General features: G+C 34.4%; 1 protein-coding gene across 7 annotated transcripts in view; it reads left to right on the forward strand.

Annotated features, from left to right (window-relative positions):
* The window catches only part of BBX (BBX high mobility group box domain containing), a 251,937-nt gene that overhangs the window by 32,645 nt on the left and 193,878 nt on the right, over positions 1-25,414 (forward strand). For 3 of the 7 annotated variants that reach the window (XM_016433423.2, XM_056793425.1, XM_056793422.1), the window contains exon 2: positions 8,841-9,037. The exons of the other annotated variants lie outside the window; for them this stretch is intronic. In XM_016433423.2, the coding sequence (XP_016288909.1) occupies positions 9,035-9,037 (3 nt within the window). In that variant the 5' untranslated portion in view covers positions 8,841-9,034. The remainder of the gene's footprint in view (positions 1-8,840; positions 9,038-25,414) is intronic. 7 annotated transcript variants of the gene reach the window in all.

The raw sequence follows: 25,414 nt of genomic DNA on the forward strand, positions 1-25,414 counted from the left end.
ATAATTGCCATTTCTTCTGGCACAATAGTATTTCATCACACACATATCACAGTTTGTTGAACTACCAATTGATAGGCATGTATTTTGCTTCCAACATTTTCATAACAAAATAGTTTCTGAAGGTTTCGGAAGATAATTAGTTAATAGACATTTATTCAGTATCTAATATATTCTAGGCATTGTACCAAGTGTTGTGGATACAAAAAACTTGCAAAAGATAATCTTTTACCTCAAGGAGCTTGAAATTTAATAAAGGAGAAGGCCATAGACAAGTGAAGAAGACTGGGTGATGGAATTCCAAAGAACAGTACCACATATGGTAGATCACAAAACTTAGAAAAGTAATGTGGGGACAGACACATTTAATTGACCAGAATTGAAATGTATTAAAGTGCCATTTTTATCCCCCATTACTAAATCCTTAGTAATTTTTAAGAGTTTCCTACCTAGAGCTTTACAATGGGGGTGGGGGGGAATAGAATTTTACCATTTCTGGTCCTTTGCTCCCCTTCCTGTCCTTTAATGATTTTCTTTTTAGCCAAGTTATGTAGTTTTCTATCAGTTCAGTAGTTAATTTCTCAGGTAGTTAAAGTATGAAAATGAGGCTTCTCAAGAGGAAATGGGTTCTCTTTCATGATAAATTTGAGAGTTTTCAAACTCTTTCTGATAAAAAGACCTCTTTCAAATTTTAGTAATGTCCCACTTAGGGCATTTTTACCTAATAATATATTCTTGGAAAATGGTGATTATATAACAGTCTGTGGAATTTTCACTTAAAGCTAACCAATTTCTTAGAACTAAATTTATAATCAATTTCCTCCTTTTTTTTTTTTTAACAGAATTTAAGTTGGAATATAACTAAGTTCTCTTATGGAGTTACAGGCTATAAACTCTAAAGTTAATCATTCTTCCAATCACAAAATTCACTAAGTGAACTTTGCACAGACAAAACCATTAGTTATACCCATATGGACACTCATTTTTGAAAGTAAAAAATCATATAAAAATCCTACGTTGGATAAAGCTTAAATTTTTGTGACGAGTGTTGGGGGAGTCAATATTATGGTCGTTCATATATCAAAAAATTTGAAAATTCTCCAATAATATGGGAGCCAGGCATGCTGATTCTTCTATTTGACCCTTTTAAATTAGTGTCAATAAAGCCTTTGATCTAGAGTAATATATGTCCATGTTTCCTAAAACACAATGATCCTTCGGCTGCTGCCTTAAGTCATCAATTTTCACAGGTTATTCCTAGCTCATGAGAGTAAATCTATACTGTTATTGATTATAAACTTTTACATTAGCTTGAAAGACTCATATTGGAAGTTTGTGATATACTAGTAGCCACAGAAGTTTTGACATTTAACCTGGTGACTTTGATCTCAAGTGTAGAGTTGCCAAGTGTTGGGGGAAAAGGGGAAAGGGATTACCTGACCCTTAGCGTATAGAATTGCTTTGACTAACTCTACAACCTCTGGCAATGTTTGTAATCTGGTAGGAATACCTGATCTGTTTGAAGCCTTTTCTTATGAGTGGCCTGTATAACCATTCTATAGAAGAGAGGCTAAAGTAAGCCGTCAGTACAAGAACCCTTTAATGTAATTCATTTTAAGCCTACAAAGAACTCATTTTATGTTTGACCCTCTTCATCATTTCTTGGCCCCAATTTATTTCTGTAGTCAGAAATAAATTTTCATTTGCAATTAATTAAAAATTCATTTGCAATGTATATAGTTTGCATGAGATATACATGTATGTGTGTGCCCCTAAAAATTAAAAATCAATAAACCCAACAAATTTAAACAATAATAATTTTTTAGTGAGAAATTGCCAGTGTTGTAAGAAAGAGAAAGGTTATCCCAACTAGAGTATTAAAATTAAGTCACAAGTACCATATTTTCAATGTTGAAAGGGAAACTTAAGTAATAAATTCAAATCACAGGTCTGGGGAAGTGAAACACAAGCTGATTAAATGTGAATGAATATGTGTGTGCATTCCAGTGTTGGTAAATTTCTGAGTATTTCTATAAATCAGCTGTACCCAACTTTACAATAACAAACACCAAAGGGAAAATTGTAAACTCATGAATGAATGAATGGAATGCCTCTAGACAGCCTCATTAGTTGCCAAAATAAACTTTGGGAAAATAGTGGTGGAAGGCATGAAACCTCTTCCTCCGTTCCTGAAGAGGTGATGAAGTTTTCCTAAAGGCCACCAGCTTCTTCAGTCAGTTTGACGCCTGTTTACTGGCCTCTCAAATTATTATTATCCAGTCCAGGACATTAAGATGACTAACACTGTTTTGCAGAACTCTTTTGTAGATTTTACTCTTGACAACTTCCATTCGATTTTCTCTAACACCTGTATAAACAGTTAGAAAGGTGCCAAATGCACATATACATAGTGTTCCAAAAATCATAGTGCAATTTTGAGCTTAAGAATAATAACTTAGGAACCCATAAATCTTTAATAGCTTAGGACTGATTAAGACATTTGAATTGAAGACTATTATAAGCATATAAGTATGTCCTTTTTAAAAAAATAGTTATTTGAAATGTTTAATTTTCAGTCTTTCACATTCTTGATCCTTCTATATAATGTTTGGTGACCTTGATCATACCCTTTACCCTTGTCTTCCCCTGAATTCTGTAACTGATACTGTGATGTTTCTCCTTCTCCCTCTCCAAGTCTCCTTTGGTGGTTTCTTATCCTCCTCCTGCCACCTAGATGTTTATGTCCCTCTCCAGCTCCTGTTACTGGACTTTTTAATAACTACTTTTTCCTATTGCAAGCTCATTTATATCTTCTGCTTTAATAACATCAATAGAAATGATTGCCAGATCTTTATCTCTTTGCTTGGTATGTGGTCCACACCTTTATTCCTACATTTCCAGCTACTTTCTTGTATGTCCTTGGATGCTTATCTACTATCCCTTAAAACTTAAAATACCCCAAACCGATCTTATAATTTGTCTTCTAAAACCATCTCCTCTCAACTTCTCTATTTCATCATTCAGTTTCAGAATTTCGAGTTTTTATTTTCCCCTCAACATAGTTTACCACATCTGATGAGTACCAAAATCGCTTTGATTCTATAGCCACAGAAATTCTTAAAAACTTTTCTTCTTTTTCCTATTCCACTCAGACTTTCCTCTCCCCTGTCTCTTAGGTCTATCTTCTGCTCTCAGGGATCACTGCAACTTTTTAGACTTTTTTCAGGCCCCTGCTCATCTCATCCATAAAAGCCTGTTGATTGACTTGATGCTGCCCGTCATTCCCCTTCGTAATCCATCCATCACATTGCAGATCATATAATCTTTCTAATGTACCATTTTGATCATATCATTCCTTTGCTAAGAAACTAACTTTCTTTAAGGGCCAATTCTTTTTTTTTTTTAAACCCTTACTTTTTGTTCTAGTGACAATTCTAAGACAGAAAGGCAAAGACTAGGCAAATGGAATTAAGTAATTTCCCCAGGATCACATAGCTAGGAAGAATCTGTGGCCAGATTGAACCCAGATTGTCCTGATTCCAGGCCCAAATCTCTCTCCACTTAGCCACATAGCTGCCCCTAGCTCTTTGTTTAAGGCCAAATTCTCCTAGAATTTTTCTTTCCCTTCTCAGAGTCCACATACCATGTTTTTTGGACCTCTCCCTTATAATTATCACATCCTATTTTTATTATATTTATTTGTGTCCATGTCCCTTCCCTCCTTGCTGGTTTTTAAGTTTCTTAATGGCAACAACTATCCTGTTTCACATTTATATTTCTAGTTTCTAGCATGATGTCTTACAAATAAGTAGACAGTATGTTTTTGAGAAATAAAATTGGAATTCTGAAGAAGAATGAAGGGCATGTCTGCCATTAACTATGTCATGGTAGAAAAGTTAGCTAATCTCTTAAGATCTCTGTTACTTCATCTACAAAATCAAATGGTTGAAGTAGATGATAACCCAAGTTGATTCCCACTGCACATTGTGGATCCCAAGATCAGTGTCAGAATAAGAAGTCCTTTAAAGGAAGGTATTTTATAAACCCAGCATGATAGGGAGCAAAAAAGTGAAAATTCTAGTGAATATAAAGACATTAATTCAAACCTTTTATTAATGGAAGATAGATAGTTAAGCACCTTCCATAAGAAGGGCACTTTCCTAAAAACTGAGAATAAAAAGGTGAAATAAGATACTTATCCTTTGTGCTTAAGGCTCTTATAATCAAATGGGGCATAGAGGAATAAGACATGTGCATAAATATCTTTAATACTTCAAGGTCCTACAGTTTCTTCACTAAGGTTCTCCTCCCACTGACATAGATTCCAACCTCATAATAATCTATCCTTAAATATTTTCAAAATATTCATAAAATGTCTGTACATCAGAGAAAAGAGAGAGCTTATGTTGTTATAATTTATCTGAAGATGTATTTCGTCAGAATTCATTTGACTTATAATTTTTTCCAAATTATTGAGAAATAAGGCTGTGATTAGATAATTATCTCAATTTGCCATTTTACTTTATCTTTGAAGTTACATTAATATTTTCAATTGTTTCTTGATTGATCAGAATGGAAATTTCTGCAGTTCCTTTTAGGTAGGATGTTTCTGCTGTAGCTAATATCTGAGACAAGAATAATATCACTCCTGAAGCTTTGCAGAAGACCATGTTAATTTTCATGTATCTCATGTACTTTATTTGCTCTAAGTAAATTTGGTTTTATATCATATAGAGCAGCAGTAACTGTAATTACTGTTCAACTCTAATGGTGCTCATTGTCTATTATTATCATCATTTGTGATGATTGGCAAAAGCATGTTTGTTAAATTGAATCTCTCTCCAAACTTGTAGAAGCTTCTTTATTCCATATTTGACCACTTATGAGATAATTGGGTTGCTCCTTTTTCACTGCCCCAATTGAGGTTTAAAATGAATATTACTAGTCAGATGTAGCATTTCTTTTTAAAAAGATGTAGGATGTTATTTACTAACTTGATGGATGTTAGTATGGATTATAAGATTCCAAAGATGTTTTAGAATGTAGTTCATATTCTTGAATGTCCACCTTTTATTTTTTCCCCCTCTGGTGTGTGTGGTGGGTGGGTTGGGACAGGGCTAGGTTGGTGTTTGTGTTTAAGCTTATTCAAAGCTTAAAATATCAAAATATTGACTATGTAAGAATAGGAGGAAATACAAGAATCTAGTAGGATAAAAAATACAAAAGCCCTATAAAAATATCCACTAGATGGCACCTAATATGTTCTGAATAATTTCATGAACTGCATTCCTTAATCTAGTACGATTTTATTGAACCTGAGAAAAACATTTGCCTGAAACAAACCCACTAGGAAGGCTGTTTTTATGTGCATTTGTACAATAATGCTTAAAGGTTATATATTTAGAGAGGTGTAAATATACAGCTAGACTGTTTGAAAAATATCAACCAGTAAATATTTTTCAATGCCTACTATGTGCAAAGGTACTCTGTTTAATTATTAATTTATCAGAGGTAATAATTATGTTTTCCAGTGTTGCTTTACAGTTTCTTTTTAGGTGAAATATTACAGAATTGTCAGTCTGCTAAATTTTAAATTTGTGAGGGGTCAGGTATAATTTTTAATTTTTTTACATTTTCCCAGGTGTGATAGACAGTTCTATGAATTGTGAACAATCTCTACTGTCTCGTTAATACTGTTAGATATTATAGTATTTAGAGCTGAAGTGCCTGTGTTCTAATCTAGCCTCTGTAAGTTATTTCCTTTCAATGTTAGGCACATCACTCTTTTTCTTTCTTATTTTTCTAGTATATAAAATGAGATTTAGAGATCTGAGGGCCCATATAGCTCTAACTCCAATGTTTTTTGAGGCTAATAATTAAGAGTTGTTCTAGTTTATTTTTAGTAAAAAAATATACCTAATTTATCCTGGTATATGCCTAGTTTATCCTTTATTTTTAAAATATCACTGGTTCTCATATTCATTTTCAAAACATATATTTTCTTATCTGAAACCTATGAGCCAGCAAAGAAATGCTTAAAGATATACATGGTTGTATTAATTTATTTTGTTCTGATGTATTTTCTGATTTTAACTGTCTTACAGGAATTTCCTACTCTTGTCCTAAATATTCTTTAGGAAAATACATATTCACTACTATGGACAAAGATACTCTGTTTAACTATTCATTTATCAGTGGTAATAATGTTATATTCTTAGAAGATATCTTTAAAGAATTCTTAGCACATCCTACTGTATTCATAGATTTCCAAAATGTACAAATACTTTATACAGCTCATGCACATAATAGGATTTAACAGATGAGAGCCCTAGGCTAAATGTAGTATATGAGCATTGATTATTCTTCTCTTGTTTTAGGATCATGGTTGGTGATTATTATGGTGATTTATTTTAGACTGATTTGAATATTTATGTTCCAATAAGCACTAAGAATATGATTACTAGACTTATGTAAGATTGTTTTATGATAATTTAAAAAGCCATATTAAGGGGACTTAATATAAGGAGCTCATTCTTTCATTTAACCATGGAGATTTCTATGGTTCTCTTGAAATTAGTAGTCATTATGAGCAGATTTTATTACTGAAGCTACATTATAGGTGTTTAAAATTTACAGTGGATTACAATTTAGTGATGGGCACAGCATAATGAACTTATTTTATCAAGATGACAATATAAATAGCCCTTGTGTTGGCAGCTGGGTGGCTCAGTGGATCAAGAGCCAGGCCCAGAGATGGAAGCCCTGGATTCAAATTTGGCCACCAACACTTCCTGTCTATGTGACCCTGGGCAAGTCACTTAACCCCCATTGCCTAGCCCTTACCACTCTTCTGCCTTGGAACCAATTTATAGTACTGATTCTAGGATGGAAGATGAGGGTTTAAAAAAGAAATATAAATAAATAAATAACCCTCATTAGTAAGGGAACTCAATATGTGGTATGTATCTTTCCTAGAAGTAAGTGTAATATAAAAGTCATGGAGTTAGTTTTTTTATATGTATTATTTAAAATTAGGTTAATAAAATTTTAAGAGATTTCTATTATACTGACTTTAGTATAAGCTCTTAACTTTTTAAGCTTAGCCAAAAGTAGATGGTAGCACAATAGCTCGAAATACATGGTTTTCTTGCCCATCCCCATTCCATTTTTGAATGAAAATAAAAAGTAGAGATAAGAGCAAAAAAATAGATTCTGATGGATCTATCTTTGTGTTATAGAAACTTTTAGGTAGGCACTTAAAAATATTTAAACCAATATAAGTAAACAAATATTGAAAAACCTAGAAGACACAATCAAAAGGCTCCTTCCAACCCTTGTGTCTTTCTTACTGTGATTATATTTACTAGTACAGAGTACATGCAGTCATAACCTGCTTTAAGATTAGGGGTAGTGGGGATAAGTGGTTTTCCTGCTTCAAAGTGCTTCCATCCAGATGTCTCAAATTCTGGTGCTTTGAGACACTTGATTTTCAACAGCTCAGGGTAAGTGGAACAAGTCAAAAAAGCATAGGCTTGGGAGTATAACTAGCCTATGTCTAGGCAGCCATTCAGTCAATCAAAAGAAGCATTTATTAAGCGCCTACTTTGTGCCAGGCACTGATGATACAAAGATAAAAAATAATACAGAATTCATACCTTTACCCAGGTTATAGCCTGGAATATCAAGTAAAATGTTCTTTAATTTCAGGAGAACAGAAACTAGAATCTAAGCAGTTAACACAAGTAGATGGGATTCTGGCTCTCCACCTCGATGTCATCCTTTACTCTTCACTCTCCCTCATCCCTTATATACAGTGGGCTGCATAGACTTTTAGATGTTACTTTCCTAACATCTTCTGCATCTGCCTTCTCTCCTCTTACACTTCCATGCCATGTGGTGGAGGTCCTTATGACCTCATTCCTTAATTATGTATGTCAATGTGGGACTGCCTGCCACAAGTCTCTGACCACTCTAGCTCCTCTAATCCATCCTCCTCCCAACTGTCAAAATGTCATCTCCCTGTTACCTCCAGGACCAAATGCAAAATCCAATGGTTGGCATTCAGATCCTTTCATAAACAGCACCATCTCCCCTTCCCAGCCACACATATTTGTAGTCCTCTTCTGTATCTTACCCACTCCTTACCCCCATTCACCAGTACTCTACAATCTAGTAACGCTGGAACGTTGCTCACATAAGCGACTCCAAGCATTTGCCCCACCTGCCCCAACTTCCAGCATCTCTTCACCTCTGCATCCTTTCTTTACTGACTTCCTTTAAGTTGCAGCTAAAATCCCACCTTCTACAAGAAGCTTTTTCCAGTCTTCCCTCATTCTAATGTCTCCCTTCTGCTGATCATTTCCAATTTGTCACATAGATAGCTTGAATTGAACATAGTTGTTTTCATATTGTCTCCCCCATTAAACTGTGAATTCCCTGTAGATTATTTTCAATTTATTCTCTATAGAGATTGACTTGTATAGAATTGTTTTCATGTTGTCTCTCCTCTTAGGTTTTAAGTTCCTTTGAGAGTAAGGATACCCCCACCCCCTTTTCTAGAAATTTAGTACAGTGCCTGGCACATAGTAGGTAGTTAATAAATATTTACTGGCCAATTGATGAGCTAGTTTGATACCCAAGAATGAATCACAGTTGGGGAAGAAATAAGAAAGGAAGTAAACTTCTACCTCTGCTATTTCTGTCCTCTGATTCTATTTTCATAGTCCTTTCTAGGTTGGGCCCACAGGTATTAATTATGGCTAGGTAGAAGTGAGAGGTCAGGTGAATCCTCTTTCTAAATGGCAAGGGCAGAGGATTTAAAGATTACTTTTTGGTCTATTTAGGTTGGCCTTTGGCCTGGATGCCTGTTACTGGATGCCTGTTAGGAGGAAGCTGAATTCAAATTCAATAAACATGTATTAAGTACCTGTTACATGCAAAAGAGAGAGATACAAAGTTTACATAGGACTCGATCCCTGACCCCAGAGAGCTTACAGTCTGAGGGAAAAAGATACATTTGCTTCTAATACAATAATACATGGTAAGTAGATTCAAAGGATGTTAAACAAAATTCTTTATGTGAGCTAAGAAGGAAAGAAGGTGCTTATTGCCAAGGGGGGCTCAGGGAAAGCCTTGCAGAAGCAGAAGTATTTGAATTGGTCTTTTAAAGATTGATAAAAAAAAATCCATTAGTTTCAAAAATGACTATTCTAGGTAGGGAACTGGGTGAACAAAGTTAAGAAAGAAGAAATGATGGATGTGGGCAAAGAACAGAGAAATAGTCCAAATTTGGCTGACATAAAGTATGCATGGAGAGGGCATCTCTCTCCTTTTGCTGATGGGGGCGCCACTGCAAGGATAGATCATTGTATATACTGTTAGATTTGGTATATGTCTCAGTTAGTTTCGCTAAACTGATTTTTTTCTTTTTTATTCTTTCTGCCAAGGGATAACTTGATAGTAGGGGAAGAGGAGAGATATAATGAAGGTAATGGAAAGAGAAAAGGAAGTAAAATATTTTAAAGATCATCCAGAAAGAAATTATATGAGATGAAGCTAGAAAATACCAGATTTCAGAGGGCATTTGAGCAAAGCAATGAACCTAGACAAAAAGTTTAGCCTGAGAAGTTCTTATATTGATCTGGACTCATATAGAGAATGCATTGTCAAGAAAAGGGAGTAGATGATGAGAAAAATGTATCAAGACCAATCACCAACTTGAAAGGGAAAAAGGTAAAGAGAAAAAGGAAAAGTAGAGACCAGCTCAATTCAAGGGGGAAAAAAATACCTGACTTGCTTCATAATGTTAACAAGGACCAGTCCTGTGTTAGCTTTCTTTGCCACCACTGAGGAGATAGTGAGTGTTTTAGGTTTTTGGTTTTAGACCTATCCCAATATTTTGTAGGTTAAGTTCTAAGTAAGATTTTGAGGGTATCATGGAGCTAATGGTATTCTAGAGAAGACAGTTGCATAAAGATATACGTACAGATTGTAAAGCTCTTGTAATCTGTAAGATATATTGAGGTGGTCTTGTAGCATGTTATGTGCTGAACCAAACCATGAAAGAAATCAATCAAAAAGTTGTTTTTACACGTCTGCTATTTGCCAGGAACTCTGGTAGGTCCTTAATTATAAAAACAATGAATGAAACCATCCTCAAAGAGCTTACATTCTAATGGAGGTTAGGGAACAAAGAGAAATATACATAGACATGTACATACATGTAAATGTAAATTAGTGTAAAACAAATAAATAAAAAATTAAATTCCAGTTATTTCAGGAAGAAGGTCACTAGCAATTGAGGGGATTAGGGAATGCCTTAGGTTGAAGGTGGTTCTAGAGGTTTATCTTGAAGAGAGAGAATAATTCTATAAGGAAATAATAATGGTTATATTATTTATAGCATATACTTTGGAGGAATTGAGAAAGAAGTTCTGTTTCAGATAGAGATGAACAATCATGCCAATTAATTTTATTTAAAGTCTTATCTGAATTTTTTGAATTGTTCTTGTTTTTTTAATTACTAAAGGAAATGTTTCTCCAGTGCTGCTTTCGTTATTGACAATTAGAACATTCCCCTCACCTAGATATACTTATATATTTTTTTCAGTTTTAAGTAGTAAAAACTAATAAAAAGTTTGTAAGTAAAAAATTCAAGATGATTTTTATGAAATTGACATTCCATCTATTTTTTCAGAATTTTCTTCTATATTCCAAGAGTCATCTGTTTTTGCTTTGTATTTCTTTACTGGCCCAACATTTTGAGAACTCCTAAGATGCTTTTTTCTCATACCTTTTTGGAGATAGGAAGAAAGGGAAGAGAGTATATATGTGTGTCGATATTTAAACACCTTTATTAGCAAAGTTCATAGAAGCATAAAATTATAGATCTGACATTGGAAGGGACCATATAGGATATATAGAGCAACTAACTCCCTAGTTTTATACATGGAAAAGTAGGACCAAAAGAAATTTAGTGCCTTGGCCAGTGTTGTATAAATTGTAAATTGAACATTAAAACCTGAATGATAATGGTGATAAGAACGAATGGAAACTAGGTGATAAAAGTTCTTTTTTTTTTATTTCATTCAGGCTTATGATTTCTTTGGTGAGGAAACACTCTACCATTTTGTTTTTGTCACTCAGTGACTTCAGTCATATTGACTCGACCCCATTTGGGATTTTCTTGGCAAAGATACTAGAGTGGTTTACCATTTCCTTTTCCAGCTCATTTTACAGATGAGGAAATTGAAACAAACAAGATTAAATGACTTGTCCAGGGGCACACAGGTCAGTCCATTTTTGAGGCCAGATTTGAACTTGGGAAGATGAATTGCCTTGACCCAGCAATCCATTCATTGCACTAACTAGCTGCCCTCCCTCTACCAATACAAATCATTAAATAGTCTGCTAACTTGCGGTCTTACAGAGTTGTTTGGAGTATTGAAAGATTAAGTGATGGCAGAGGCAGGACCTCAAACCATATATCTTCCAGACTCTGAGGCCAGCTTTCTTTCTCCAGACCAGTCTACTTTTTAAGGGTTCATTGCTATAATTATTTGACGTTGGAGTTGGTCTTGTTCCTCAGTACCAGTACGGTTAAAGGAATTCCATAATGGTAACAGGATCACAAAGTTCCAGATAGTACAGAACACTTCATTCTTTTTTTTTTAAGAGGTAGTCAAATATGACCTTTTTTATTACACCAGAAAACTTCTTGAAAGCTTTGTTTCAGTCTAATATATAGCAGAAATCACCTATTAATAATAGCCTGCACACCTGAAAAAATGAGTGACTACTTTTTCTTAAATTCTCTTTAAAACAACAACAAAAAACCCCAACCATTATCAGTTGTCTTAGAATTATCACCAATAATTGGTTCCAAGGCAGAAGAGTGGTAAGGGCTAGCAGCTGGGGTAAGTGACTTCTCCAGGGTTACACAGTTATAGAAGTACCTGAGATCAGATTTAAACCCAGGTCTTTCTGACCCCAGTCCTGGCTCTCTATCTCCTGAGTCACCTAGCTGCCCCTTTTTAAAATTCTTTTTTTTTTAATTTTTATTAATTTTTATTTTTTTAACATTATTTTATTTGGTCATTTTCAAACATTATTTATTGGAAACAAAGATCATTTTCTTTTCCTCCCCCCCATCCCACCACCTCTCCCATAGCTGATGCGTGTTTCCACTGGGTATCACATGTGTCCTTGATTCAAACCCATTTCTATGTTGTTGGTATTTGCATTAGGGTGTTCATTTAGAGTCTCTCCTTAGTCACATCCCTTCAACCCCTGTAGTCAAGCAGTTGCCTTTTCTTGGTGTTTTTACTCCCACAGTTTGTCCTCTGCTTGTGGATAGTGTTTTTTCTCCTAGATCCCTGCAGATTGTTCAGGGACATTGCATTGACACTAATAGAGAAGTCCATTACGTTCGATTATACCACAGTGTATCAGTCTCTCTGTACAATGTTCTCCTGGTTCTGCTCCTTTCACTCTGCATCATTTCCTGGAGGTCGTTCCAGTCTCCATGGGATTCCTCCACTTTATTATTCCTTTGAGCACAATAGTATTCTATCACCAAAATATACCACAATTTGTTCAGCCATTCCCCAATTGAAGGGCATCCCCTCATTTTCTAATTTTTTGCCACCACAAAGAGTGCAGCTATGAATATTCTTGTACCTGTCTTTTTCCTTATTATCTCTTTGGGGTACAAACCCAGCAATGCTATGGCTGGATCAAAGGGCAGACAGTCTTTTAAAGCCCTTTGGGCATAGTTCCAATTTGCCCTCTAGAATGGTTGGATCAGTTCACAACTCCACCAGCAATGAATTAATGTCCCCACTTTGCCACATCCCCTCCAGCATTCATTCCTTTCCTTTGCTGTCATGTTAGCCAATCTGCTAGGTGTGAGGTGATACCTCACAGTTGTTTTGATTTGCATCTCTCTGATTATAAGAGATGTAGAACACTTTTTCATGTGCTTATTAATAGTTTTGATTTCTTTATCTGAAAATTGCCTATTCATGTCTCTTGCCCATTTATCAATTGGAGAATGGCTTGATTTTTTGTACAATTGATTTAGCTCTTTGTAAATTTGAGTAATTAGACCTTTGTCAGAGGTTTTTATAATGAAGATTGTTTCCCAATTTGTTGCTTCCCTTCTGATTTTAGTTACATTGGTTTTGTTTGTTCAAAACATTTTTAATTTGATGTTATCAAAATTATTTATTTTACATTTTGTGACTCTTTCTAAGTCTTGCTTGGTTTTAAAATCTTTCCCTTCCCACAGGTCTGACATGTATACTATTCTGTGTTCGCCTAATTTACTGATAGTTTCCTTCTTTATGTTCAAGTCATTCACCCATTCTGAATTTATGTTGGTGTAGGGTGTGAGGTGTTGATCCAAACCTAAACTCTCCCTACTGTCTTCCAATTTTCCCTGCAGTTTTTATCAAATAGTGGATTTTTGTCCCAAAAGCTGGGGTCTTTGGGTTTGTCATAGACTGACTTGCTGAGGTTATTTGCGCCAGGTCTATTTATTGACCCTCCTTTCTGTCTCTTAGCTAGTACTAAATTTTTTTGATGACTGCTGCTTTGTAATATAGTCTGAGATCTGGTACTGCAAGGCTTCCTTCCTTTGCATTTTTTCCCATGATTTCCCTGGATAGCCTTGATCCTTTGTTCTTCCAAATGAATTTAGTTATGGTTTTTTCTAATTCAGTAAGGAAGTGTTTTGGTAGTTCAATGGGTATGGCACTAAATAGGTAAATTAATTTGGGTAGGATGGTCATTTTTATTATGTTATCTCATCCCACCCATGAGCAATCAATGTTTTTCCAATTGTTTAGATCTAGTTTTAACTGTGTGGAGAGTGTTTTGTAGTTGTGTTCATATAGTTCCTGTGTTTGTCTCAGAATACTTCATTCTTAATCATAAACTCCAAAATTATGAACAAGATGAGGGTGAATGTCACAGATCAGAAAATCAAGTTTAGCTAATAGTCTCAGGGTAGATCGAGGGTAGGGATTTATATGTGTGTGGTGTATGTATATAAATATGTCTACACATGTGGTTAATGTGTATATATGTATATCCATGCATACATAGACATATATGCCCAAATTTTTAAATCCTCACCACAGAAGCATTATTTAGAGAAATCTCAAGTGAATTACTTCAAGTCTTATATATTGTTTAAAAAAAAGAACAAAAAACAAACCTAAGGATGATCTTGGGCTCACTGCCAAAAAAACTGGATCTGAAATATTATGTTGAACTTTATTATTCAATTAGTTCTTAGGCAGTGCTAAGAACTAAGAACAGATGGGTTCATGGCATCTTAGATTTAGAGCTGAAAGGGACCTTGGAGGTCACATCTTCATAGAACATATTGATTCTTGTTTGTAATTTGTTTCCTTAGCATATTCTGCTTGAAGAATCAACTTTGTCTAATGGATAGAAGGCTAGCTTTAGAGCCAGAAGGACCAGATTTTAGTGCCTGCCTTGCCTCCAACAAATACTTTTCCTGTGTGTGTGTGTGTGGACAAGTTACAACTTCTCAGTGATCTTAAGACTAATGAACAGATGAATGGACAAATACACATTAGCATGTGGAGTCAACATACTGGCCATTTCCCACAGTGATAAAATCTCAGTTCTAACCTCATCCAAAAAAAAACTACAAATAATCTGGTTCATACATAGAAAAGGTGTGAAACGCTATTACGTAGTCAGTTTATTTCCTAAGGTGATCAGGGAAAAAGTAAAAAATATTTATAGCAGCTTTCTTAGCAAACACTTGAAAATTGAGGAAATACCCATCAGTTGGGAAATGATTAAACAAGTCATGGCATATGATCGTGCTATAAGAAATGATAAGGGGTCAGCTAAGTGACTCAGTGGATAGAGAACCAGACCCAGAGAAAAGAGATCCTGGATTCAAATGGGGCTTCAGATACTTCCTAGCTATGTGACCCCTGTTGCCTAGCCCTTACCAAGCTCTTCTGCCTTGGAACATATTATTGATGCTAAAATAGAAGGTAATGGTTTTTGTTTTAAAAAAATGATGACTAGGTTAGTTAAAAAAAAAAAAACTTTTTTCCCCCCGAAAACTCTCACCTTCTGTCTTAGATTCCATACTGTGTATTTGGTTCCAAGGCAGAAGAACAGTAAGGGCTAGGCAATGGGGGTTAAGTGACTTGCTCAGTCACACAGTTAGGTGTTTAGGTTAATTTCCTAAAAATTGAAAGACCTACAAGAAAATAATGAAGAGTGAAATGAGCAGAAGCAAGAGAACATAATATACAGCAAAAGAAATATTGTTTGCTGAATGACTTCTATCTGTCCACCTCCACAAAAAGAGATGATAAATAGAAATAATCAAGTTATATATAAACATAAATCTTTTTGTCAAATAATGCCTCCTGGTGCAGAGAGGCAAGGGACAGATTTCTTGAGAATTTTAATTTTAATAAACCAAATAAATAATCAGTTGGAGAAAAAAGGTGGTGTGGAAAAATCTAGGTGTATATTCTGACATCTTGCATTATAAACCAAAATAAACTCCAAATAGGCACATGACTTAGACATAAATGTTGACGTCCTAAGTCAAATAGAGGAGTAATATGTTATCTTTTAGATTTGGTTTTGAGAGAAATGCTTATGACCAACCAAAAAGAGCAGAGAAGATAAATGAATAATTTTGATTATATAAAATTAAAAAGTTGCATATGAAAAAAACCTATCCTACTAAAATTAGATAGGAAGCATGTAACTATTAGAAAATATTTGCGGCAATTTTCTCTGCTAAAGTCCTCGTTTCTAAGCTTTGTAAGTTCAAAATTAAAATTAAAATAACAGTCATTCCTCAAGTGACAAATTATCAAAGGATATTAATAGATATTTGTCAGAGGAAGAAATCTAAGCTACCAATAACCATATGAAAAAAAGAAAGGATATCCAAATCACTAATAATTAGGGAAATGCAAATTATTAGACATGCAAATTAAAGCAACCCTGAGTTTCCACTTTGCATCCATCAGATTGGCAATGTTAACAGAAAATGAAAATGACAAATGCTGAAGGGGCTGAGGGAAAACAGGCACATTAATGTTTTGTTGATGGAGTTGTGATTTGGTCCAACTGTTCGGTAAAGCAATTTGGAACTATGCCCCCAATAGCTACTAAACTCCATTTTCTATCAGCTGTTCTACTTGGTCTGACTCCAGGGAGCACCATTTCTCACCCCTCTCAGCCCCTGTATCCAAACTGATTACCAGAAATCTCAATGCCATGGACTTAGGTTTTGATATTCAACAACTTCCCAACTCACCCTCAGTTGCTTTTCCTCTTTGATTGGAAGGTTAGAGGTTGGAACATTAAACTCCTTCCAAAGGTTTCCTTTATAGAGTGCTTAACCATTTCCAGGTAACTCTGTTCTCCTACCTCACCCACCCTGGCAGCTTCTTTTTGCATACTGTCTTCCGCCATTAGATTTCAATGGGGCTGTTTCTTTTTCCTATTTGTAACCCCTGCTTGGGATCAGCAAGGGGGTTCAGTAGATAGAGTGCAGACCTAGAGTCTGGAAGACTCATTTTCCTAAGTTCAAATCTGGACCCAGGCACTAGCTATGTGACCCTGTGCAAGTCACTTAATCTGTTTGCCTCAGTTTCCTCATCTGTTAAATGAGCTGGAAAAGGAAATGACAAACCAATCAGTATCTTTGCCAAAAAGCCTCAGATGGGCACACTAAGAGATGGACATGCCTGAAAAAACAACTCCTGTTTAATACAGCCCCTGGAGTTTAATAAATATTAATTGATATTATTAATTTAAATATTTACATTTTAATTAATAAAATAATAAAATGCTAATATTAATAAACATTGATTGATAGACATGCTACTACTTGGTCTCTAATCCAAAGAGATCAAGGAAAGAGGAAGAGGACTTCAACATGCAAAGTATTTATTGCAGTTCTTTTGGTGGCAGCAAAAAATTAATCCATTAATTGGGGACTAAAAAAAATCATGGTATACAAATGTATTTGAATAATCTTTTACTTTGAAATGATGATAAAGAAGAAAGGTTCAGAGAAAGGTAGAAAAAAACTTGTGTAAACTGATAAGTGGTGAGGAAAACAGTACAAGGAGAACAAAGCATGCACTAACAACAGCTTGTTTGATCAGCAATTCTGAAAGATTTACAAATTCTGTTCAGTATAGTGACCAAAGGCAATTCTGGTCAACCCAGGATGATTCCATCTTCTGACGAGAGGTGATAAGTTCATAGTGCAGATCTACACACACACAAATATGCAGTCAAGAAAAATTAATTTTGCTCTTTTTCTATATTATACACATAGCCAGATTAATTATATATATTTAGCCAAATAAATTTTTCTTGACTGCATATTTTTACAACCCCCCTAATAGAAAGAAATAGTATTAGATAATTATACTTTAGCTGAGATAATGGTAGGTAAATATATTCTGCTACAATTTTAAGGACTGGAGATTTCAGTGATGGTGTAGTCTTTGAACTAATGCCAATCCCAGCTTCTCTGAAGCCACATATGCAAATATGCATGTATGTGTAAATATAGATTTAGAAAGTCTGTTTCAAAAATGCATTTTCTATAGCAACTTGGTAATAACTTTCTCTGAACTTTCATGGGCTGTTGAGTCAACAGAACTCTAATCCATTACCAGCTCTGTTTTCAAAACTTATTTTCAGCTTGGTGAGAGAACTTGGTAGAGTTTGTGCTCCATTTAGTTATGCCCTTCAGGGCCCAGAGTCATTTCCATGCCATAATGAGGCATTGAAGCAGAACTTTAGTGGAAGCACAAACACAATATTGATTTTAATTATGTATCACCGTTACCTTTTCCAGCAGCTTTCTAATACTTTATCAGTGGCCTTGTGAGGAAATTATGGGGAGTTATTAATTTCATGGTTAAGAAGAATGTAATGGAAAGGAAATAAGGAACTCTAAAAATACCATCCATCCTAATACAGTGGGGGTAGGGGTAGAGATGACACACAAACTATATGCACACATGGACTGTGAATGAGGAGACTTGGGTTCTAGTCCTCCCCTACTAATAATTTTTTATGTGACTTTGAAAACTTGACATTGCTTCTCTAGACTTATCTTTAAAATAAGGGCATTGATGGAAGATGATGGAAGGACTGACTCATGCACTACCACTTGATATTGCATAAAGAATCCTGATATATTTCATTTTACATAATGTCTGTCTTCTAAAAGGATCACTAGAATTTTATAAATAAAATCATCTTAAAGTTTTTGAGAATCAGGACATTTACATAACTCCTAATTTAACTTCTCTTAAAAACTGAATGTTTTTATGTGGGGTTTAATGAAAATGGTGATATTCTTAGAATAGAATATTAATTATGGATTATTTATCTTTATCCAGTAAATTATATGACATTCACAACATGTACCTATCACAGTGGGCTGAATATTACCAGAAAATTGCTGACACTAAAAGTATACCTTTCTCCTGAATTCAGTAAGTCTTTCCTTAATTCTAAAAAAAATTTTTTTTGAACCCTTACCTTCCATCTTGGAATCAATGATTCCAAGGCAGAAGTGTGGTAAGGGCTAGGCAATGGGGGTTAAGTGACTTGCCCATGGTCACACAGCTAGAAAATGTCTGAGGCCAGATTTGAACCTAGGACCTCCTGTCTCTAGGCCTGGCTCTCAATCCACTGAGCTACCCAGCTACCCCCCTTAATCCTAAAATTTTAAAGACAGTAAAATATCATAAATATGAATCTTTAAGAATTTTTTTAGACAGTGACTATATTTAAGAGACTTAATTTTTTAAGAAGTATCTACAGATATACCAATTGAGCAATGCTCTTCTTGGCCAGAAGCGGCATCAAATATTATGAAATCTAATAGTATTTATTTGGCATTACTGTAAGCTGTAAGGGGCAAAATTAGGGGTTATTGACTGAATATATTATACTAGTGGTCACCAGTGATTAATTCAATCCCAATGAAATACTCAAGTCAGTTTGATATTGCTATGGTGGTTTAATTACAATAGAGGGAAGATATTAAGAAGAGAGAGAGAAAAGGAATTTGGACTGGTCTGGCAAGCCAGATAGGAGTTCAGAGGCCTAGACCAAGGGGCCTTCTCAATCTAGCTTGGTTTCCAGCCAGAAGGCCTCCTCCGAGATGAGGGGCCTCCTAGGAGGATAGCATTTTAGGAGGTAAAGGAAAAAAGGAATCAGCCTAAACCACTTACCAAGCATGCTAAGGATGCCACCACGAGCTCCTAGTGCAAAAAGAGCCCAATGTCTCCATGAGAGAGATCAGAGAGAGGAAGTGACGTGAAAAATATAGACCGTTTTGACATCACTTCCTGTGTCTCACATGTACCAATGGTAGCTTAAGCTTGGCTTAGGACAGCCCAGGGGGTCTGTCTGTCAGTTGTTTCTGATTTGTCACCTGCTAGCACTTGTCGGTCATAGGCCATCCTCCTCACAGTTAATCCTTAAGTGGGGTATAAATATTCGTGGTTGCTAGAATTTCTAAGACTAAGCAAAATGGAGAAAATCTAAAATTCACAATGCAGTATAAGGTTCTATGATTGATTTAAATAGATAATTTTAAAATTGATTTTTTCAAGTACCTGGTATATGCCAAGTATCATGTCTGTCATTGTGGATACAACTCACAAAGTAAGAAATAATGAACAGAGACAAATAAATAAAAATATACTTAAGTCATTTCAGTCATATCTGATTCTTCATGACCTCATTTGGGGTTTCCTTGGCAGAGATATTAGAGTGGTTTGTTGTTTCCTTCTCTAGCTCATTTTACACATGAGGAAACTGAGGCCAAGAGGGTCCAGTGACTTGCCCTGGGGGTCACACAGCTATTAAGTTACAGAAGTTACATTTGAACTTGTTAAGATGAGTCTTACTGATTCCAAGCTTAGCACTCTATCTCACAAAAATATATACTTATTAAATAAACAAGTACTATTGAGTTTGGGGGACTATCAGCTTGGAGAATCAGAAAAAGCCTCAAATAAGAGGAGACTCTTAAGCATGATGTTTAAGAAAGCAAAGGATTATTAAGAGAGAAGTGATGAGGGAGTTTGGTTTTTTTCCAGCTTCAGCAAAATCATGGAGAGGAGAAATGGAATTCTAGGCTAGAAGAACAGCAAGTAGTCCAATTTGGCTGGAATGTAGAGTGTCCAAAGGGGGAGTAATGAACAATGTCTGGACCTGTAGGCTGGAGCCAAATTGTAAAAACTTTTAAATGCCAAGCAGAGGAGTTTGCATTTTATCCTAGAGTCAATAGGGAGACACTGGAGCTTTTTTGAGTGGAAAATAAAACTGATTTGTCTGTTGCTGGTAGCCACTCCCCAACACCCCACTCCACCCTTTTTAGCCAAGAGTTGAAAAAATTTTTTTCTCCAACTTAGAAGCTGAGAATGAGAGAAAGGGACTCTGAGTTGACACAGGAACTACCTTTTTTGGGGAAAACATTCTTTAATATGTCAAAGTTAGTATACATTATTGAGGTTATTGAGATCTATTATGTGTTTGTATATATGCTCTATTCTCTTTTTACTTAATTTCTTATTATTACGTTATTTTTTATTCAGATTAATCAGCTATTTGTTACATATTTATAAATTCTTTACTTGATTATACCTATGAGGACCTTGTGTTATTTGTCATTTGCCCTGGCTTTTTTTTTAAATGAATTTGCTCTTTGCATTGAAGTAGACCAGCTCTGATTTCTGATCATGACATTCAAATCATGTAGGTCAACTCAAAATGAAGCAAGATAACATTCTCATTTTCTTTCTAGACTTAGAGTATCTCCTTAATAAACTCTGATGACTCTGAAAATATATCTTGGTGCAGAAAGGCAATAGAATGTTTTATTTGTCTTATGTTCAGTCCTAATTAAGATATTTTATGTCAAGTATAAGCTTTATTTCTGTGTGTGTATAGTGGTTTAAATGTCAAGTGAATGCTTCAGTCCTTGATACTTAAACCACAAAACCTCCCACAGTAATTGAATTTCAGACAAAAAGCCTATTTGCTTTGGTTGCAGTAATTATGTAATGAGGCAGCTAAATTTATAGCAAGTGTGAAATAGCCTTACATGGTCACAAAGGGGTTCAGGAAGAGAAAGCGATTATCTACACTCCATACACAGTGTTGTCTTCGAAGCAAGATACCCGAGCCCATTAAAACGATTTGAAAGTTTTTTCATGAATTTTGATGCATTTTTTAAAATTCCCACGTTATTATTTCATGATTTTCAGAAACTTGTAATTTCTTGTAGGTTCTGTGAATGAGAAATTACTGCCCACTATTTAAAAATGTATCTAAGACTAATCAAAAAGTGTTTAATTTCATTTCTTTTTCACTTGAAAAGAAGGTGCAGCCAAATTTTGGTCAGCACAGATATCTAAGACAATTTATCCATGTATTTAAAAGCAAATATTTTTCATCAGTAGAAGAAAATTATTCTAAATCCCTGAAAAATTTTAAAGATTTTTTTTACAGTGGAATTTAATGTCACCAAATATATATTTTAATTTCCTTTATATTTATATATATATATATATTTTTTTTTACTTCAAGTTTTAACTCTGTGCATATAAACTTAGAAAGTTAATATTAGTCTTAAAAACCCAAATATGTAGCCATCATCCTGTAATATACTGGTGGGTTATTTTATGGATTGCATAAAAAGCCAAATTTTCTTTTTTGAACTCTTACATTTGAAACTGTAATGTCTTTTGGGAGAGGAAAAGAAAACTTACTCATTTTTAATTGTTTTGTTGTTGTTATGTTGTGTTTGACTTGACTCTTGGTGACCCCATTTGGGCTTTTCTTGGGAATGATACTGGAGTGGTTTGCATTTCCTTATCCAGATAATTTTATAGATGAGGAAACTGAGGCACACAAGGTTAAGTGTCTTGTGCAGGGGCACATAGCTAAGGGACCAGATTTGAACTCGGGAATATTAGCATCTAAACATTCAACATTTCTTTTAAAGCAGATTTCTGAAAGAGCACTAGTTTTGGAATCAAAACAGTCAGAAAACTTGACCTTGATTCAGAAGACTTAGGGAGTATGGTACAACAAAAATTGTGGATTCATGTAAGTTCTGGGTTCAAATGCCAGTTCTGCTATTTAAAACGGATAAGACCTCAGTCAAATTATTTAATCTTCCCTCAGTTATAACATTAGATGGTTGGACTGGATGACCTCCAAGGTCTGTTCTATCTTTGGATGATTAATCCTATTATTCTGCTATCTGTGGGAAGCCATTTCAGTGTGTGCCTCTGTTTCCTCATTTATAAAATAAATGGATTGGGCAAAATGAACTCTCAATTCTTCTTGACTTCTTAACATTCTGTGATCAAGTGTGACTCAATAAAGGTTTTACTCTCTGTTGACTTCAGCTATTATTGTATAAAAGTGAACTCTTAGAAAGCATGAGAGCCACAGAAATCATACTTACGGTGTTAATATGTGGTGTTTTTATCTGATTTCTCAGGTTTTTAGGCAGTTTACTCAATGAGCTTTAAAATAAAAAGGAAGAAAATTTTATTTTATATTAGACTATATATTTTATGGCAATTAGGTGTCTCAGTGGATAGTGTGCATGAACAGAAGTCAGAAAGCATCATCTTTCTGAATTCAAATCTGGCCTGAGATATTTACTAGCTGTGTGACTCTGGGCAAGTTACTTAATTCCTGATTGCCTTAGTTTTCTTATCTGAAAAATGAGCTGGAAAAGGAAATGGCAAACTTTCCAGTATCTTTTCCAAGAAAGCCCTAAATGGACTCACAAAGTCAGACACATATGAAATTCCTGAACATATATACTTTATATTAGACTAAGACTATTAGTCTAAATCTTTTTTTTGAGGTCCTTTGTTAAAGGATTCCAAATGGCCATAATTGTGTGCTTAAACCTTATAGTAAACAAGAGAAAAAATACAAAGTGAATTGGGTATAATATTTTTTTTGTTACTTTATCATTAAATTTTTAATTAATTTAAAATTTTAAATCATTAAAATTTTAAATTGGCATCAGGATCTCATAGTTATATTTTCATAATTCTTATTATTTCAAAGAAGATCTATTCCACAGTTAGCCAATGATGAGGAGTTTGTAGAAAATGACTTAACTTTTTTCCTTTGCTTTTGTCATTGGAGAAGGGGAAAATGCTAAATAAATACAAATCTGTTCTAACTTGGTATCCATTTGGCTAGTAATTCACCTTAAGTACTTGATAATTGATAGTAGATTATGTCAGCGAACAGTGAAAGAAACTTTAGCTGAAATTAAAAGAACCGCAGCAATATATGGAATGAAATGAAAGAATTTTAATGTCCAAAGAGATCTCCCTAGATATTTAGCATGAGAAAGGACCAAGTGTGCCAACACTGATGGAAAAGTTTTGTGTCAATGTAAAAAAATTCCATCCTGTTATGTCCTTTATCTTTTCCTGATGGATTAAAAAGAAGGAAACAGAAACTAGAAAAACGCAATGCACCAATTAACTGCTTGATCTTTCATGGTATTCTTTAATTTAATTAAAATTTTTAGATTTAATTTTAATTCTTAAATTCTAGATTTTTGGGATGGGCATTTCCAAGATATCAGTGATGCTGTAGTGGTAAAATAAAACTTAAAAAAAAAAAACCAGTAATTTACATAACTATTTCAGAACATTTGTTTTACTATTTATGGACAGTATTTCTCTAGCTAATTACATCCACGTCAGCTGTCAATGGAGAGGGAAAAAAAGTAATACCAAAAAGATCAAAGAGAGATTTTCTATTTGGAATCTGTTCAAGATGAGTAGTAGCTTGGGTATTATAAATATGCTTTTATTTTTTTTTTTAACTACAGCATTTAGTTATCTATCTTCAAAGAAGAACTACTTGTGCATGGTTAGGCTACTTCCTGCCTTTCATCTTTTTTGTTCCTGATTATAAACAGGGAAAACACAACTCTTTTAAAGAGGTGTTTAAGACCTAAGCTACTGAATTAAGAATTTGGAAAAGTCAGTTTGGTCATGGAAAAAAAATTCTTCAAAATAGTTTAAATTTTACTATGTGGTATTGCCATAAATGGTTTCCCCATGATTTCATGCCAAATCAACAGAATATGTCAACAAGATCCACAAAAAAGACTATCAAATTTACAAGGTTCAATAGTTTCGGAGTTATATTGACTGACAGGAGGCAGGCAGAATTAAGAAGTCAATCTTTTTATTAATCTCAATTTAAAGGAAATGAGGGGAGAATCTCAGTTGTGATAAAAAGAAGTTGGTTTGTCACTTTTGACAGGTCCTTTCTGTTCCTCAACAACATAAAATCAGCTCAGACCTTGTAACCAGAGATGTTTAATCAGGTGCTTACTATCTAGTCAAGTATTGTTATAGAAGATATTTTTTGTCACACTAGTAATGGTGAAATAGCATGGTGATTTGAAGGGAATAAATTCATAAAGTATGGAAGGATAATATTATTCCTATTAAAAGTTTTCTGACAGTGATATTTTATGTAGATAGATAATTTCATTAAATAATAAATTATATAATTATGATGATAATAATTGGCATTTCAGAATAATAAGCTTTTTATAATAATAGCTAACATTTACATAACACTTTAAAGTTTGCAAAACTCTTTTTTTAGAAATAAATTTATTTTTCTTCAATTACATATAAAATTTTTTAGCATTCTTTTTAAATTTTGAGTTCCAAATTCTCTCTCTCCTTCTCATCCTCCCCCTAAATCTCCTTCCTCCCTGAGACAGTAAGCAGTCAGATATAGATTTTACATGTGGTTTGCAAAATTCTTTATACGTTAACCATTTTGTTGTTCACAACAATGCGGGGAAGTAGCTACTATGTTATTTTTGCTTTACAGATGAGGAAATTGAGTGACAATAAGTGCCTTGCCCAAGGTCACATAGCTAATAAACTTCTAAGGTGATTTTCAAACCCTGGTCTTCCTGAATTCAAGACCAGCGATGTAGATGCTAAGTTACCTAGATGCTTCCCTTCTTGGACCAGCCTTTGCTTGTGATGTTTTGATTAGTTGGACTCCAGGCTACTCTTATTGATTGTTCATTATTAGCATTCTTCTGTTCTTGACTGACATACTGCCAGTATCCTGAGGAGATTTTTTATTTTAATATGAAGGATTCTAGCTCTACAAATATCTCTTTATGTAATTTTACTGATTTTTGTTTCTTAACCTAACCAAAAAATGCCTCAAAGTAGATTTTTGCCTTAAGGTTCTGTGACCAAAAGGACTTTTAAGTAAACAAAGAATGAAACATAAATAATGTGTGCACATATATGTAACTTTACATTTTCATTGAAGG

Source organism: Monodelphis domestica, chromosome 4 (genome assembly GCF_027887165.1).
Source record: "Monodelphis domestica isolate mMonDom1 chromosome 4, mMonDom1.pri, whole genome shotgun sequence".
Lineage (NCBI taxonomy): Eukaryota > Metazoa > Chordata > Mammalia > Didelphimorphia > Didelphidae > Monodelphis > Monodelphis domestica.